At 37.4% G+C, this 16,139-nt stretch overlaps 1 protein-coding gene across 2 annotated transcripts in view; it reads left to right on the top strand.

The window, feature by feature from the left end:
• gabrg2 (gamma-aminobutyric acid type A receptor subunit gamma2) overlaps nt 1–11,325 on the top strand; it is a 43,712-nt gene extending 32,387 nt beyond the window's left edge. The window contains exons 7-10 of one of the 2 annotated variants that reach the window (XM_085289529.1): nt 1,540–1,692; nt 3,404–3,609; nt 5,031–5,054; nt 7,672–11,325. In XM_085289529.1, the coding sequence (XP_085145655.1) occupies nt 1,540–1,692; nt 3,404–3,609; nt 5,031–5,054; nt 7,672–7,950 (662 nt within the window). In that variant the 3' untranslated portion in view covers nt 7,951–11,325. The remainder of the gene's footprint in view (nt 1–1,539; nt 1,693–3,403; nt 3,610–5,030; nt 5,055–7,671) is intronic. The other variant, XM_085289530.1, reaches the window with a different exon arrangement.
• The last annotated feature ends 4,814 nt before the right edge of the window (nt 11,326–16,139 follow it).

Genomic DNA, 16,139 nt, shown 5'->3' with positions numbered 1-16,139 from the left:
GCCCCTGCTAATGTAATATTAATAAAAACAAAACACTGAGCCGCCTGACCCCTGAGAGCAGCCTTTGTGTCTCTCCTGTAATCTTACAAATCCAGTCAGTGCACTGTAATATCTCGTGCACCTGCCTGCATCGATAGAAAACACACATGGCGATATGAACAGTTATAGTTGTGCTGCTGGGGTTATTACACAGTGCTTATTTGATGACGCCATCGATGGCCAGGTGAATGAAAGGGGTGTGTGCTGGAATACATCACGAAGATTTGGCCCTTGTGCAGTTGCTATGAGGTCTGTGGCGATATACAGCCTGCGCATGGCCGCAGACATAATAAACACTGACAGCCTCCTCGCTTTCTCTCTCTGTCTCTCATTAATGGAAAAATACACAGATGTTGGCTGTTTTCCACTGCAGTATGTGTTGTGTGCCCTTTCTCATGAGAGAAATTATTAGCCAGCTGTTCATTCCCCAGCTGCATAGGCTATGGTGTGCCATGGGTGCTTAAACACACACACACGCGCACGGAGATATATCAGAGAGTATATTCCTGCCCCACAGGTTACAAGCCATAGCGAGAGGCCAGGGGAGGTTCTTGACACAGTTAATTGTGTGATGTTAATCAATTAGCAGACATCTGACTGAGCTGGAGGCCAGCAGCGAACTGTCATTAGACTCCCAGAAACAGACAGGTGCATTGGTAGACAGCAAAAAAAAAAAATGGACAGTAGCTATTGGCAAGTAAAGCTGTGTTGTAAAGCTGAGGCAACGTGTGTGTTTGTGCGTGTTCCAACATGACTGTCTTTCTATTTAGATGATCATGATCAATTCAACCTCATTACAGGATGTTAGATTCACATTTGAAAAGTGTGTGTGTGAACATTTGTGCATTTGCGAGTCCTCGCATGTTTGGCACGCATGCTTAGCATGCATTTTAAACAGGCAGGCTAGATCATCCATATTGTCGGGGTCAGGTCTTTCTGGGCTCAGCTAACCTCAACCTTTTAACACCCAACATCTGCTTGAGTCAGCTAGCCAGCCCAGGGATGGCTCATCATCAGCTGGACGGTGGTGTTCATGTTCCGGCTAAATACTGGCAGGAGACAAGCGTTTGTGTTTGTGCATCCAAGCAAGTCCAGCTTCAGCTCTCTGAATCGCTCTGTTCCATTTTAGATCTCAGGTTGCCTTGGGCAGACATGCAGTCAAGACTGTGGTTACACAACATTAAGTATTGAAGACCTAACAGTTTGTCTAATCTATGCTTGGTGTTTCTGTCTTGACAGCATTCTTTGAGCTGCCTTCTTCATAAGCAGACAGTGTGAAATTGCTTAACTCGCACTGGTCCTACAGTACTTCTGTATGGACTGTGAATCAGTTCTTGATACTAATCACTCTTCTCAGTTCTGCATATTTTACACTACATGATAACATAAATAACGCACACAGTAAACTGTATGCTTCGTGTGTTATCTTCCTGATGCCTTGTTATACATTTCCATGCTCTCACTCTTTTTACCCTCTTCTTGTATTGTATGTCTGTCCAGGAGACTATGTGGTGCTGACTGTGTACTTTGATCTGAGCAGGAGAATGGGTTACTTTACAATCCAAACGTACATCCCATGCACACTTATTGTTGTCCTCTCCTGGGTCTCATTTTGGATCAACAAGGATGCAGTGCCTGCCAGGACATCATTAGGTAAGGAAAAAAAACATGATGTCATTGCTGCCTCTGACTGTTTAAAGCAAAAGTATGCAAGTTCATCAGCAAAGAAAAATGAATATGAATTAAATGTTTTTGCTTTTTTTGTTCTTTTATAGATATGTCTCCTTTGTGTAAAAATCACAAGGCTTTATCAGAATTGCTTTAATTCTTTTTTTTTCAATCAGTCCACTTAACCCTGACACAATCTTTGCTTTAATTACTCCCCCTGGTAAAACACATCTGACTTCTGTGGTGATTAGGCAGCACACTCATATTGTAAAACAGTCTGCTCAAGCTTCCCATTTCTTGTTGTTCTTTTCATTTTGTCTTCTCTTTTCACATACGCTGTTTCCAGTCAGGGGCAACACATCTGCTTAGGAATCTAGTGCATCTTGATTAGAAGAGCCTGTCCTAGCACATATGTTTGCACGCATGCCTTAATGAGGCATTAATTATGCAATGCAGAAAGGAAGATGCAGAGATGCCTCGTCAGCACAATAATAATGCAGGTGGCTTTCTCACAGAATGCAAAGAGGCACCCTGCATGTACCAAGGGGAGGGGGAAAAAGGAGAATTTCAAGAGAATTTTTCAGGTTTTGAACTTGCCCTAATGGACATTCTCAAAGGTTTTCTTGTGATGGAGTAAGAAAAAATATTCTTTTGTCAGCTTTTTTTAGACCCTCGAGGCTCCAAAACCTGACCTGAAGTCCATGTGGTGTGATTATTAGTATTAGAAGGAGTAACTTTATGTAAAATAATCCCTTCTGGCCAAAAATCCCCTTTCCACCTTCCTACCATCACTGCTTTGTCTGTCATTAATCTTTCTAAAAATAGGTTGTTTTCTTGTTTTTCAGCCTCTGGAGTCCAGACGTGATTTGCAGTTGTAGTAATAACACAGTTAATTCCCTGCTAAAATTATACCAAGAGGGAAATGTCTTAATTTCCTTTTTAAAACATGATGCAGAAGGTGCGTGGAGCCTGGTGGCTAGGAAGCAGATTAATTCAGATGACATAATTCATAATCCTTCAATGCCATCCAGAAATATATCAATTCACTCACAGTACTACAGTGTTAATCTTGGCGCAGACTGATATCCTTCAGGCCACATTAAATTTAGACATAAATCATCTTCTTTATATACGAAGCGAGTCCCCTAACACGTATGGTCTATTTAAAAGGGAGGAAGAAGGCGGGCTTGTTAGTTGCTTTTTTGTTGGTGTTTGGGGATTGTGATGGTGTTGTTGGTAATCTGCTGTGTATGTGTACTTACAAACACATTTCCTCGTCATGTGCCATCACTCTGCCTCCATCTACATCATCATTAGAGCCCAACAGAGTGAGTAAAAGGGTTAGCAGATGGTGGATATAGCAATGCAGTATGTCACTGTTGTGGTCAATTGCAGTTGAAATGTCAACCAGTAAGTAGCTATGTGGATCAAGGCAACAGTAAAACAGCTGCTCGCTATTCCCACATGGCTATTCCAGTGTTAAGAGCTAACAAATCAAAAGACACTTTTTTTTAGCCTTTTATACTGATACAATATACAGTGCATAGACATCATGCATATGAAGAGAGCATTTTTAAACATATAATAGGAACTTGGGATGTGCAAATTATACATAGCAAGAATAATCGAACTTGTAATCTGTCATTATTTAAAACTGGTCTGATTGTTTTCCTTTTTCCTGTTATTTTATTACCAGGCATTACCACAGTGCTGACCATGACCACATTGAGTACTATTGCCAGGAAATCTCTTCCAAAAGTTTCCTATGTGACAGCCATGGACCTCTTTGTGTCTGTCTGCTTCATTTTCGTCTTCGCCGCACTTATAGAGTACGGCACACTGCACTACTTTGTCAGCAACAGAAAGCCGAGTGCCAAAAAGGACAAGAAGAAGAAGAATCCGGTGGGTGTCTTTCCAAAACTAAACTGAACTTTTTTTTTTTCATTTTTAATCATTAGGAGTTTCTCAACTATGGATCTTCGAATTAACAATGAGACCACAAATAACGTTTTAAAATTAAGTGTTTACTATTTCTGTGATGTGTATTTTAAATTATTAGTTAGATAAATGGTCAGATTATCACTTCACATGTTTTTTCCCCTCCCCCACTCTGTTACAGTACTGGAATAAGGTGCAAAAAAGCTCTACAGTGCTTAGAATTCCTAAGACAGTATTTTCCCAATGGCCGCCACCCCAAATTACTCAATGAGTAATGCAAGCAGGTCAAATCTTTCATAATCCTCTACACATCTGCTACAGTTGTAATTTAGATCCAGGTCACATGACAGTTGAGTTGCCTCATACTTTACAAGTCTTAAGCTCCCAAGAGATCATGCCAGCTCAGTTTAAGGACCATGATCTCTGACCTAATATTTTGGAGGATGTTTATGGTATATAGCAAAACTAGCAATTTTTCTCTAATCATTTAAAGTTGATTTGTGTAAGAGGAACAATTTTTAATTAAAAAATGTTTAAATATACCTCTGGTGGTATTTACTTTATGGCAAGACAAAGTTCCAGCCATATTTTGGGGGGGAAGGATAATAATTGTTTTAACAAGGCTTTTCAGTGAAAGATATTAGAGCTTAAATCAAGTACACCACCATGTGTTGATGAGAATCATTCAAATGAAAAGTGGTGAAAATTGAGGTGATCTAGCTGTAGGCTCTGTAACTAAGGTTTTGCATATAGTCAGAATGTCTTGCGGGTGAATAAAGGAATAATGAAGTGGAAGGTGTAGTGCTAGTTTGCTATTTCAGAGGGGAAGACCAAGTCAAGCAAAGAGAGGCTTTCTTTTTTTCTTCCATTTTAGTATTTCATTACTATTTGCTGTTTCAGCTACATGTGATATGACCCTTTGAAGAATTTGAAATATTCTCAGGAATTACAATTAAATAAACTACGTATAGTGACACCGACTACAAAGCTAGTGAAGTACTGTGTAATTAAAAACTTGAAGATACGATGAAGTCACAGTCGCAAGGAGTTTGTAAAGCTTGAATTAAAGTGGATGTAATGTTTTCCTTAGGCAGTGCTGGCCTAAGAAGCATGTAAAATACATGTATCCTACCATACATCTCCCCCTGTGTCCGTTCATAATATGTATGTCTCCTTGCAATATATATCCTCTCTTTCCATTTTGAGTTAAATAGTGCAGTATGTGTAATTATCACACATTTTCTTTGTGTTTCTCTTTATTTTTTATGGTTATTTTCTTAATTCTCTGTTTACATGTATTCTGTGTTTTTGTTCTGTTTTGTTTTGTCCTGTTGTGTTACTCTCTTTCAATTCCACATATTCTTTTTCTCCTGTTGGGACAAAAGCTCCTCCGGCTCTTTTCCTCAAAGGTATATTGCCTGTGTCTGACTGCATGTGTCTGCTGCATTTTGGCTCTCTGAGCCCCCAGTACCTCACTGCTTTTTTCTGTCTGTTCTAAAGCTGATACACCTCTCTATATTCCCTCTTTATCTACCTGCATTCTTACTGTACTCCTCCTCATTTACTAAATAGGTATCACAGATAGCATTAAAAAGGGCGCTCTGCAGTGCACAGTGCGGAGGCAGCCAGCCAGACATACTTGCAGTGTTTAAAATTCAAATAAGCATCCCACACATCCCATGTCAGGAAGAATGTAATATTCCAGGCTCAGTGTGGACTTAATTCTGGCTCCCTCTGTCCTGTTTCACTCTTTGTTGTTGTTGTTACCACAGCGAACTAGCAGCTGCTACAATAGCTTCCTCTTCTTTCCCTTCTTCTGCCAGTTAATCTATACCTGTGTGTTTGTTGGGCTTCTCAACCTGACGCTTCCTATAGAGTCAGCAGAGCCTTAACAGACTGAAATAGACAACCCATGCAGTGTGCTAGGTCTAAATTAAATTGGAAACCATTTAAAGGATTAACACACAGTGAGACAAACACCTAACAAGCGTCCAGGGTAGGCGAAAGCAAGCAAAGATTTTAATTTAGCTTAAACCACAAACTGCTGATACTTTTCTAGACTAAATAATTTAAAGTAAGATTAGTTAGATTTCCAGGAATCTAAATGTGTTGTTAAAAATCACCACTTGCAATGTGGAAACACTACTACAAATGATCAGCTTAAGCTAGATAAGCAGTATTAATCCTGAGTGTTTCTGAATCTTTTGTCTTCTCAGAGCGGTTGTCTCCTTTCAGTCGGTTAAAGCTGCAAATGCCACTGTGTTGGTTCTTTGTTTTTATTTCTTTATATCTTTTGCTAACACCGACTCAGCATTGCCCAGCTTGACCAGGCCATGCGGCGGGATGCTGTTAATGCTCCTTCTGCTTGAGCTTCCACTGCGCTTTCTTCAGTGCAACCAATCCCCCTTTGAGAATGGAGCCATAACCTGCTCTGCTAATCCCGTCATTAACTTCACATATGGTCCGTTAAGAGGACAAAATGCTGAAACTAACCTGTGCGTCATTTTGTTGTGGTTATGTATCCTTTTCAAAGGGTCAGCAGATTTTTGCACTAGTGCTGGGCAATTTCAGTTTCAGGGAATGAACATTATTTTGAGCTGTATTTTAAGCTTGTTTATGGTTGCATGCTTACAGCAGATAATGAGGTGTATTAAACTAAAACTGCATTTATATTATTCTTTTTTCTTTTGCAGTAAACATGCCTTTTCTATATACTATATTGAAAAGGAACAAAAGCAATAATGAGGCAGATGAAAACAAAAAGCATTCGCCGTTTTGACATGGTTGTTAACTCATTAAAAGTGTTTATATTCTCACAAAACAGAATATGAATTTGTGTTGTAAACTATAATTGGAGTGTAAGTGCAGTCACTTATAGACTACACTGGCACTCCAAATATGGAGTGCAAAATTATAGATTATCGTCCCTGTTAGCTATCTATAGTCTCTCCATAATGGAGACAATATCTGAGAAATAATCTAAATCTTTAGTTTTTACAGTGGGAGAGCATACGAAATTCTTGGAGTACACTTAACTAACAGACTCCTTTTAAAGCATGAGGCTGACACCCTAGTTTATCAGCAAGGTCAAGGAAACTTTTGTCAAAGGGAAGAAAAGCATTTAATCTGCCAAGCAGCAAGACTTCCAATTTGTGCAAAGGTGACATGGCATTTGAAGATAAAGGCTAATGAAAATGGTCTATTTGAATACTAATTGTCTCTCTTTAGAATGACAGGACCAACAAGTGACTGATGTCACTGTCCTATTTTAGAAACCTTAACAAATGAAAGCCGTGTGCCCTGCAGTGGTGAGCACAGATTGAAAAGAGGGTTTATTTTTAACCCATCTAGTTACAGAAAGAGTAGGTTGGAAAAATACTGAGCTTTGTGCTGCATAATTGCCAGCACATGCTTTCTCTTAGCTACATGATGCATCATAAGCCAGTTACAACATATCTCTTAAATGAATTTTCAGAAAAACATCCATTCTGTTCCAAAATCACTGAGTGTTAAAAAGATCTTTAAAATGTCACAGAACAAAATATGAATAATCATCTGCTTTCGTTGACATTTTGTAGGATTATTTAATGTAATGTTTTGAATGCAGAGCATCACAATAAGAAATGGAGGGCCCATTGCCCAGCACTAGCTTTGTATAGCTGGCAAGTAAAGCAGTATGGACCACTGTACTAAAATTTAACTGATTGCTTCAGCTGCCTATTACACCCTAGCCCAAAGGTGTAATTTGCATCATGGGTTCCATGGGGATAGACCCTTTGTCATTTTAAGCCTCACTAATTACAACTACAGGTGGTAGTTATAGGTCTATTTGTATTTCTTGACGCTAAAAGGGTCCATTGGCAAGTTAAAGGTGCAAATTACATTCTGCTGACTAATGACTGAAAATGAAGAAGAAGACAAAAAATGGTAGCTCAAATGAGGTCCCTTGTTATGTCAGTGAAGTCTTCATTAGAGCTTTCTCAGGTTCTGGTGGCTAATTGCGTCATTTTGTCCTGTTAAATGCAGACACCCACGGTGGACATCCGTCCGCGCTCGGCCACTGCCATTCAGATGAATAACGCCACGCACATGCAGGAGCGAGACGAGGAGTACGGCTATGAATGTCTGGATGGAAAGGACTGCACTAGCTTCTTCTGTTGTTTCGAGGACTGTCGCTCCGGAGCCTGGCGGCACGGCAGGTTGCACATTCGCATCGCCAAGATAGACTCTTATGCACGCATCTTTTTCCCCACTGCATTTGCTCTCTTCAACCTGGTCTACTGGGTCTCCTATCTCTATCTCTAGGCGCAGGTGTGTATCCAGCCTTATCATACAGTCCATTACATTCTACATATGCTCTGCGCCAACGAGTGACTTTATGGAGGAGGGGACCCACTGAAATACCCAGAGATTTGATTATAGCATTTCTTCTATTTCTTTTGTTTTAATCCAATTAAATCTCGTTTATTTTATCAAAGAACTCTGACAGACATTGCAAATGTTGTAGCATTACATTTAACTGGTGTGAAAAGGTTTATAGATGTGTTGAGGAACTATGGATTGTGTAAGAGATCAAACAAAGTTTTGTTTCATTTTCACCACTTTATTTTTGAATTAGAAATTTGAAAGATACGTCTCAATGGGGGGTTTACCAGTTGTTTTATTAGATAAAAGATCATTTCGCAAGAACCAATTAGTAATTCAATAACAGCAGTTTGGATCATGTCAGATCAAGTATTCATCAGAAAAAGTCAATAGGTTTCAGAGGACAATTAAAAAGAAGATCAGAGTGCTTTGCAGAAATCAAAGTGATATCGATGTGTTTTTATAAATGATTATTACTAAATCAAAACAAAAAGAGTGTGACCAGTTTATGGTGAGTAATAATACATAACATCTTTTGCATTGACTGTACTTTTAATTATGTTCATACTTCTTTGTTCACTTACTAAAAAACAAAATCCGAAGCACTTTAACAGAGCTGTTAGACACTGACATGAGAATATTACTTTTTTTTTTTTCAAATTTATTTGTTTAGTGTGGTCAAAGTGTGGTGATGCTGTTTATGGACTTCTACTGTACAGACACTGTATATATTTTACTATTGCATAGTGGTTTACATTTATTGCATGCACCTTTCGGGCCAAAAAGCAACTTATTTTATGGTCTTCTACTGTTGGCTATGGAAAATAAGAAAACAAGCACTAATAATCATTCAGGATACTCTTCTTTTTTTATGAAAATTCAGAAAGTGACACAGTGAAAATGTTAAGTTGAGGAATCCCTCATGATTACAGGTGGGAGGATCATCCCAGGGCAGAAAACTGGTTTAGTCAATTACCTTGCAGCCACTAGCTTACACTTCATCCCTTTCTCCGGTTGCTGTAAAAGTGCATATTTGCAACATGACACCATGCTATTGTGTTTTTAGTTATGGAAGTTTGTCAGAGTGGTAACTGCAGCAGGATATTCAGAGCCTGAGTTTTACTTTTGAGGATACTTCAACTAATCTACAGACAGCTGTAGGGCATTGTGCAATCTTTGCAGTTAAAGGTTCATTCTCTTTGTTATTCTGCTAAGATTACAAGAAGAAAACGAGGCTTTTATTCAAGCGTAAGAACAGATGTAACCTTTTTTTTTTTTTATCAAGCATTTCATTTCCTGTGTCTTTGAGAAGAATCACATTGAGAATGTATCTCATTCGTAGTGGGAAGAGATATTCAAAAGGCTGAGAAGAAGTCTGGTATTGTTTCAGTATTTTTTTTTTTCTTCCATTAATCAAATGTCTGAATGTATAGAGAGCAGAAAATAAATGAAACATTTCTGAACTGTAAATGCTATGTATGATACAGTACAATCCACTTTACAGATCCCTTACAGCAGGCACCAGTATGCAACTAATGGAGAGCTCACTGATTGTGTACATAAATTATGAATAAAAAACTGGTCAAGCCCTTGGGATATTTTGTAAAGGGTATATATTTTGTCATTTCAGCATTGCTATTATATCAACGTAAAGTATATCACACCTATTATATTATGGTTTTACCAACCATGTAGAATATTTGGGGGAATTGGGGTATTTATTTATTTATCCATTGCTGGCATTTATTTATTTCTTGAAAGAAAATGCATTTTATGCTCATATAGCCCCTGAAAAGAAACGCAGAGTGCTGTCATTTATATCAAAGATACATTTTTGTTTAGTGTGTCAATGGAGCTTGAGCTTATTTATCTTGTGTTTTGTTGTGATCAGTGTACACTACTCTCACAAAAGCCTGTCAATCTGTTATATTTGTTAAATTAGTGGCTTGCAGCATTACCTGTTGTGCATCTTCTGAGTAGTAGACTTTATTTAATGAAAAATATATATATAAATATACAAAAACAGTTCCCAAGCCACCAGAAGAAGAACATTTGCTTGTCTAAATGACTATTAATTGCGTTCACTTTTCCAGCCATCTCATTGGTTTGCTTTGGTCTTGACATCTGAAATAAATAAAGCATCTCTGGTTATACAAATATATGTATTTACCAGATAATGTCATATTTCTTACAGTTCTTTCCCTTTTGTATTAAATGGTTGTCCTGTTGTGTTACAAAGCTACCACCCAGTAGTCTGAATCTGTCTTCAGTGTATACATATGCTATTTCTCACATCTTTAGGGTTTCCAAGTGTGTCAGTAGCAATGTAAACTGGTCCTCATCAGTGTTTGTTTAAAGAAGTGTAATGGAGTGACTACATCTTATAAAGTGCCAAACTGACACACACTGAATAGAGAATATCTAACTTTAATATCATCATATACTACTTTGTAAAAGAAAAGACATGATAAAAGATGAGGGTTTTCTTTAAAAAAAAAAAAAAATGCTGCCCTGCGGGATGGATTAGCAGGTGCCCTGGATTTCTTTTTTTTTTTTTTGTTCAAATTTGACATGATGCAGAACCAAAATCATCAGCTATGCTCGAATGAACATGAAACTAATAAAAACGATCAAGGTAAAATGGAAATTACTTGACTGTGTGACGTACCTTATTAATGCCGATGAGAGCGTGTGCTGAGGTTAAAAATATATATATTATGAAATATTTTTCTTTCCATAATAGATGCTTGTTGATTGATTTCTGTTGTTTGTGTGTGCTCTACAGAAAATGTAGAGATAGAAAATTGTGTGGGAGGTACTCAAGTGTGTTTATTCTCAGTAGCGTGCATGCTGAACATGTTTGAGGTTTAAAAGGGACGTTTCAAAGAATTGGGACTCGCTCATCTGCAGGTGAATCCTTAATCCTTTGCTTGCATTGACATGGACACTTAACACTGTACTTCTTTTTGATGTGATTTTATTTCTTTTGGGACCCACAAATGAGACATATATGTGAACAGCACATGTTGATATTTTCTAATGTGTGTATTTTGTCAAACTGCAGAAAAGAAAATAAGCGCTGGAATCACAGAGCCCAGTAAAAGGTATTCTAAGGCTAAACACATTTCACACGATTCTCCATACATACAGTATAATAGTTGTCTCTCATCTATGTAAATTTGGTTATTGTATAAAATGGGCACTGATCAATTCTGTTAGGATCTGCATAATAAATTATATATGTGAAGATAAAAGTCCTTTTCATAAGAAAATTGCACATAGCTGTGGAATTTTACAATAAAATGGTCGCATTTATCAGTGTGTACAGGTTCATTTATTATTATTATCATTATTATTATCATTAATGCTGTTGTTGTTGTTATTATTGTGGGGTGTACAGTGGTCAGTGTGTTCCCCTGCCCCTGCTTGAATACTCTGCCTTCCTCACACAGTTTATATATTGGGGTTAATTATCCTGTAATAACAACAGAATTATTGAAGTAATCACTGAGCATCTGGATCATTCTTATCCAGTTTTTAAAAATTATTGTTACATTTCAGTCATCTCACATGGGTTTTTTCCACCAAGAATGGAGCCCTTGCTTTTGTAATTCTCTGACTGTACCAGCACTTTCAGTTACTGCCATCACCATTCACCTCTTGCAAGTATTTGGCAGTATCGTTTTCTCAGCTGTTCTCTAACAGCTTTTTGTGCTTAGGGAAATTTTGCACTTTCCTTTACACCTCGCATAAAGATGCTGCCATTGTTTCTTGGAAGCTTGCCTTTTAGTAAACAATCTTACCTTGTCTCTTTCTCGTGCTCTCTTTAATGCGCACACATGCAGTTTTAAAAGTGCTCTTGCAGAACACAAGGTTCATGTTTTTATGCATTTTGTGCCAAAACAGTAGAAACAGTGACACACTATCAGGTCGTGTATTGTTTATGCATTAAAAACAAACAATTTCTACAGAGGCACTCATTGTTTGCAGTTCCATGCTTGGGTTGCATGTTTAATTTGCCCAAGTCCAGCTGAACCATGCTCGGGAGAACATTTTTCATGTGGGGCAGGGCAAGGTTCACATCACTGGGCCCAGCAACATCAAGCAGCACTCAATGGCAAAATAAGCAGTATTTTGCAGGGTTGCTTACTGCAAGTTACAATCAAGGCCAACAATATTGGACAATCACACCATTGTTGTAATTTTGACTCTGCATACCATGTAAGTGGATTTTAGTGGATGTGACTGAAGTAGAGCTTTAAGTTTTACATGAACTGTTTGGGAATTACAAGAGCTTTATTTATTAATTTTCAGAGGCTCAAAGGTAAGTCAAGATTTGACAAAAAAAAGCAGTGTTGTCGCCAGGTGAAGCAGATGTAAGATCTGGAGTTGATTCCAAATTGTATTTGTCAGCTATTTGCTGTAACTCTCAACACGGGCTCTAAAGAGATATTGATTCAATTATCATTAAAGTGATAAAACAAAAAGAAACCCATGAGAGCAACCAGAACAACTTGGATAGTGGCCAAAATCAATAATCTGACATATTTTTAAAAAGAAGGAAAGCACCTGTCAGCTCAACAAAACTCAAGTCTGGGAAATCACAGAAGTTAAAATGATCATTGAAAAAATAATTTTCTTGGCTAACAAAACCTGTAGCCAAGTCTTATCATTGCCAGGTTATTAAAACGTAAATTACTCAAAAGTATTAAAAACAATCTGTATCTGTAAAATTATGTCACTTATATATTATATTATTATATTGATATTGATATTTGTATGACCACTAAAGCAAGTTCTGTCATCTTCAACAATGCTGTGGTGGCAATATAAGGGCAATATATTACAACAGTCCTGAAACTTAGACACCAGTTTGTTTTTTTTCCCACTCAGTTGTAAAAAACAAACAAACAAAAAACATTAACCTCCTAGGACCTGGCATCCACATTTGTGGACATCACATTTTGGGTTATTTAGACCAAAATACAAAATTTTGCACTACAAGGACCTGATATCCACTTACGAGGACATAATACTGCCACTGCTCTATCGAAATTTTAAACGAATGTCCTCATATGCGGCTCTCATTTTTCTTAGAAACAAAAATCAGGTTAAAAAAAAAAATCTGGTAATTCTTCGTTTTTACATTCATCGGGTCCCAATCAGCCCAAATATCAAAGAGAAATTAAAAATGCATGCTGTGGAAGAGTTCAGGTCTTAGGAGGTTAAACACTGTAATTTTTATTTCAACTGTGAATCTGTAAATTGCTCAGAAAAAAAAGGTTCACAACATATTTATCTCATCCATTGTGGACACATATTAACATATTTAATAATGGTCTATCCTCTACATCAAATGGCTGAACGAGATACTTCAAGTCAGTTGCATGGATAAGCATCCAGGCAAATTGTTATAATTCTAACAAAGGAGGTGGCTGATGCTTTAAGTTAAAAAACAACTAAGGGCATTTTGTATTAACATGCTTCATGTAAGCCTTACATAACCCCAACAGAAGCTTATTTTTTTTATTTAATGTGTCATTTTTTTCTTTTCTTTTTTTTTTTTTTACATAGTAGCACAGTGTGGTTTAGTCCAGTGTCTCTTCATTCCAGGAAAGTGCACTTGAAACAGAGCAGCAGTTGGCTGCTGGGCCTCTGTGTTGGCACCTCTCTCTCTGGGCAGGGTGGCAGCTGCAAAGGACAGCAAGTGAATCCCTCTGATTATTACACAACCGTCTGCAATGTACCACAGCACCGTGCCATCATAGCTAGCCCTTTCATCAACTGAGGTACAAGCGCTTCAGTCAGTGCAGAGAAGGGAGTACAGGGAGTCCTGTATTAATAATGCAGCCTGCACATGGTTCACTTTTTAGGACTTCACCTCAGTGCTTTGATCCCTGTAAGATATCCAAAATATTAATATTTTGGCACAGATCTATGGGGTTTTTTTAATGGAATTTTTTCTTTTTTAAAAAGGAGTTAGATTGTCTACTGATGGGTACCAAAAACTAGAAAATAAAGTAGTAAGTGTTTTCTGTAAAATTTTTAATAATCACATAATAATATATATATTTTTATTTGTTATTTAACCTAAGATATATATTTCTTCAGGTGAAAATGTATGTTGTTTATGTAAAATTTAAAATATAAAGTTCATTATTGCTTTCCAAAAAACACTGTTTCCATTAGCCACAATACCACTTTTCTCTATCTGAAAAGTCAAAGTGCTCTACACAACTTGCACCCGTGTACTTTTTTATCTATGCTGTTTCCAAGTGCTTACTTAGTACTCATTCATCATCATCATCATCATCATCATCATCATCGTTTATTTGTATAGCACTTTAAGAACACACCAGGCAGACCAAAGTGCTGAACAACACAGATCAAAACAACAACCAAATTAAAAATACCATAAAATTCATACTCCGGTGGCTGCATCGGAGAGCAACATGGAGTTAGCATCTAGCCCAAGAATATTTGGCATGCAGATTGGAGCAGACTGTGATTAAACTACCAACCTTCCGGTTAGTAGGTGACCTGCTCTATCACCTGAGCTACAGCCACCCCAATGACATATGACAAGGACCTACAGACACCCAAGCATGCAGAATAGTTGGCAACAACTTGTTAACAACTGATCAAGGAAAAATGAGTATTTCTCAACCTGTTGTGAATGTTTGCTGGCAGTCACTGCCTAATCAAGTGCTAAAGCCCCAATCCTGCAAGACCAGAGTCAGGTCAGTAGCCATGAGTCTTTACCTTCTCATCCCTTCTTACATTCCCAAAAAACTATGGTCAGTCACAGCAATCTGCTAGAGACCAAACAACAAGCAAAGAGGTTTTCCGTGCAGCACCGCATAACTCTTTGTAACCAGTTTCACTAAGTGAAAGCCAGCAACCTCCATCAGTGACTTGCCAACAAGTCAGGGATTGCATATTTTTCACATGAATTGTGACCATTTTGGTTTCTGGCAATCCCATGTCTAAGTCTGCTGTGAAAATTCCTTACAGACAACTACATGCTGTTTTTGTTTTTTATGCTTTTTTTTTTTTTTTCTAATAAGGCGATACTGACTTAGATGAAGTAATTAAAGGGCCACAATTTTAACGACAGAAATGTAAATTACCAAAAAGTTTTGAAAAATGTTAAACTCATTATAAAAGGAACCACTTCTTTACACTCATCTTTGTTTCTTGTTTCAAACACCACGGACATTCAGTTATAAAATATTGATTATCCATGAACCATTATTTAGAATATGCAAAGCATTTTTAAAAAAGATTATTATCTGCTTAGTTAAACTGTTAAAGCTTTCTTTGAGCATCTCGATTACTTAAAAGGGATGCCATGTGACAAAACAGAGGAATGCAACACAGAAAATTTAAAAAGGGAGTTCAAGTGAAAGGGCAACTACAGTTCTCTGGACCTTTGCTAATTAATATTATATTGGTCATATAATATTAATCATATTAACCATCTTCTGAAAGCGTAAATCAAGGGAATCGGATTTCAGTAATAGTTAAAGTAGTGACTTCTTTTCGAAAGCAGTGTTGAAAAAGCCGTGATGCTAAAGATACCACCACGTTATATCAATATATGACAGTCTTCATTAGACATGACATTCAGTGACTTTTGAACTACTGAATCAATGATGCTTGTTGGGATGTAAAATGTCAAGCTGAAAATAATATGACCTTTCACATTAATTTAGACTATGCTTCTTGCATTAGCACTGAGTGCTGGTTGGAGTGTTGTCTAATGCCTATGTATGTAATTTTCAACTGCATGTAGAATTTTTCAAATGTTTCTCTCTTATAATATGTATTTATCTATATGTATTAATTGGGTATGTATGTTTCTGCTGGTTTTCTTCATGCCTCATTAACAGCTCAACTGTAATCTGCTTGGGATTAGTAACACTCTGAGCAGGGTAACAGGGGAATGGTTGCATAACTTCTTCCTTTAGCCAAGACACTCAGTATAAACTGGGATTAATTGCCAAGGCTGACTGTCAAGATACTTCAATCCATTATCATCAAAGGCAGATCATGAATGTGATTTTAAATGCACTACATGCGCATAATGCACATGCATACAACTATTTACTAATTACTGACAGAAAGTG

This window comes from Mchenga conophoros, linkage group LG10, assembly GCF_057382185.1.
Source record: "Mchenga conophoros isolate Kocher_MC1m ecotype Shallow Benthic linkage group LG10, M_conophoros_male_GT1.1, whole genome shotgun sequence".
Lineage (NCBI taxonomy): Eukaryota > Metazoa > Chordata > Actinopteri > Cichliformes > Cichlidae > Mchenga > Mchenga conophoros.
Note: the sequence above shows the minus strand (reverse complement) of the source record. Positions and strands in the feature narration are given on the sequence as shown.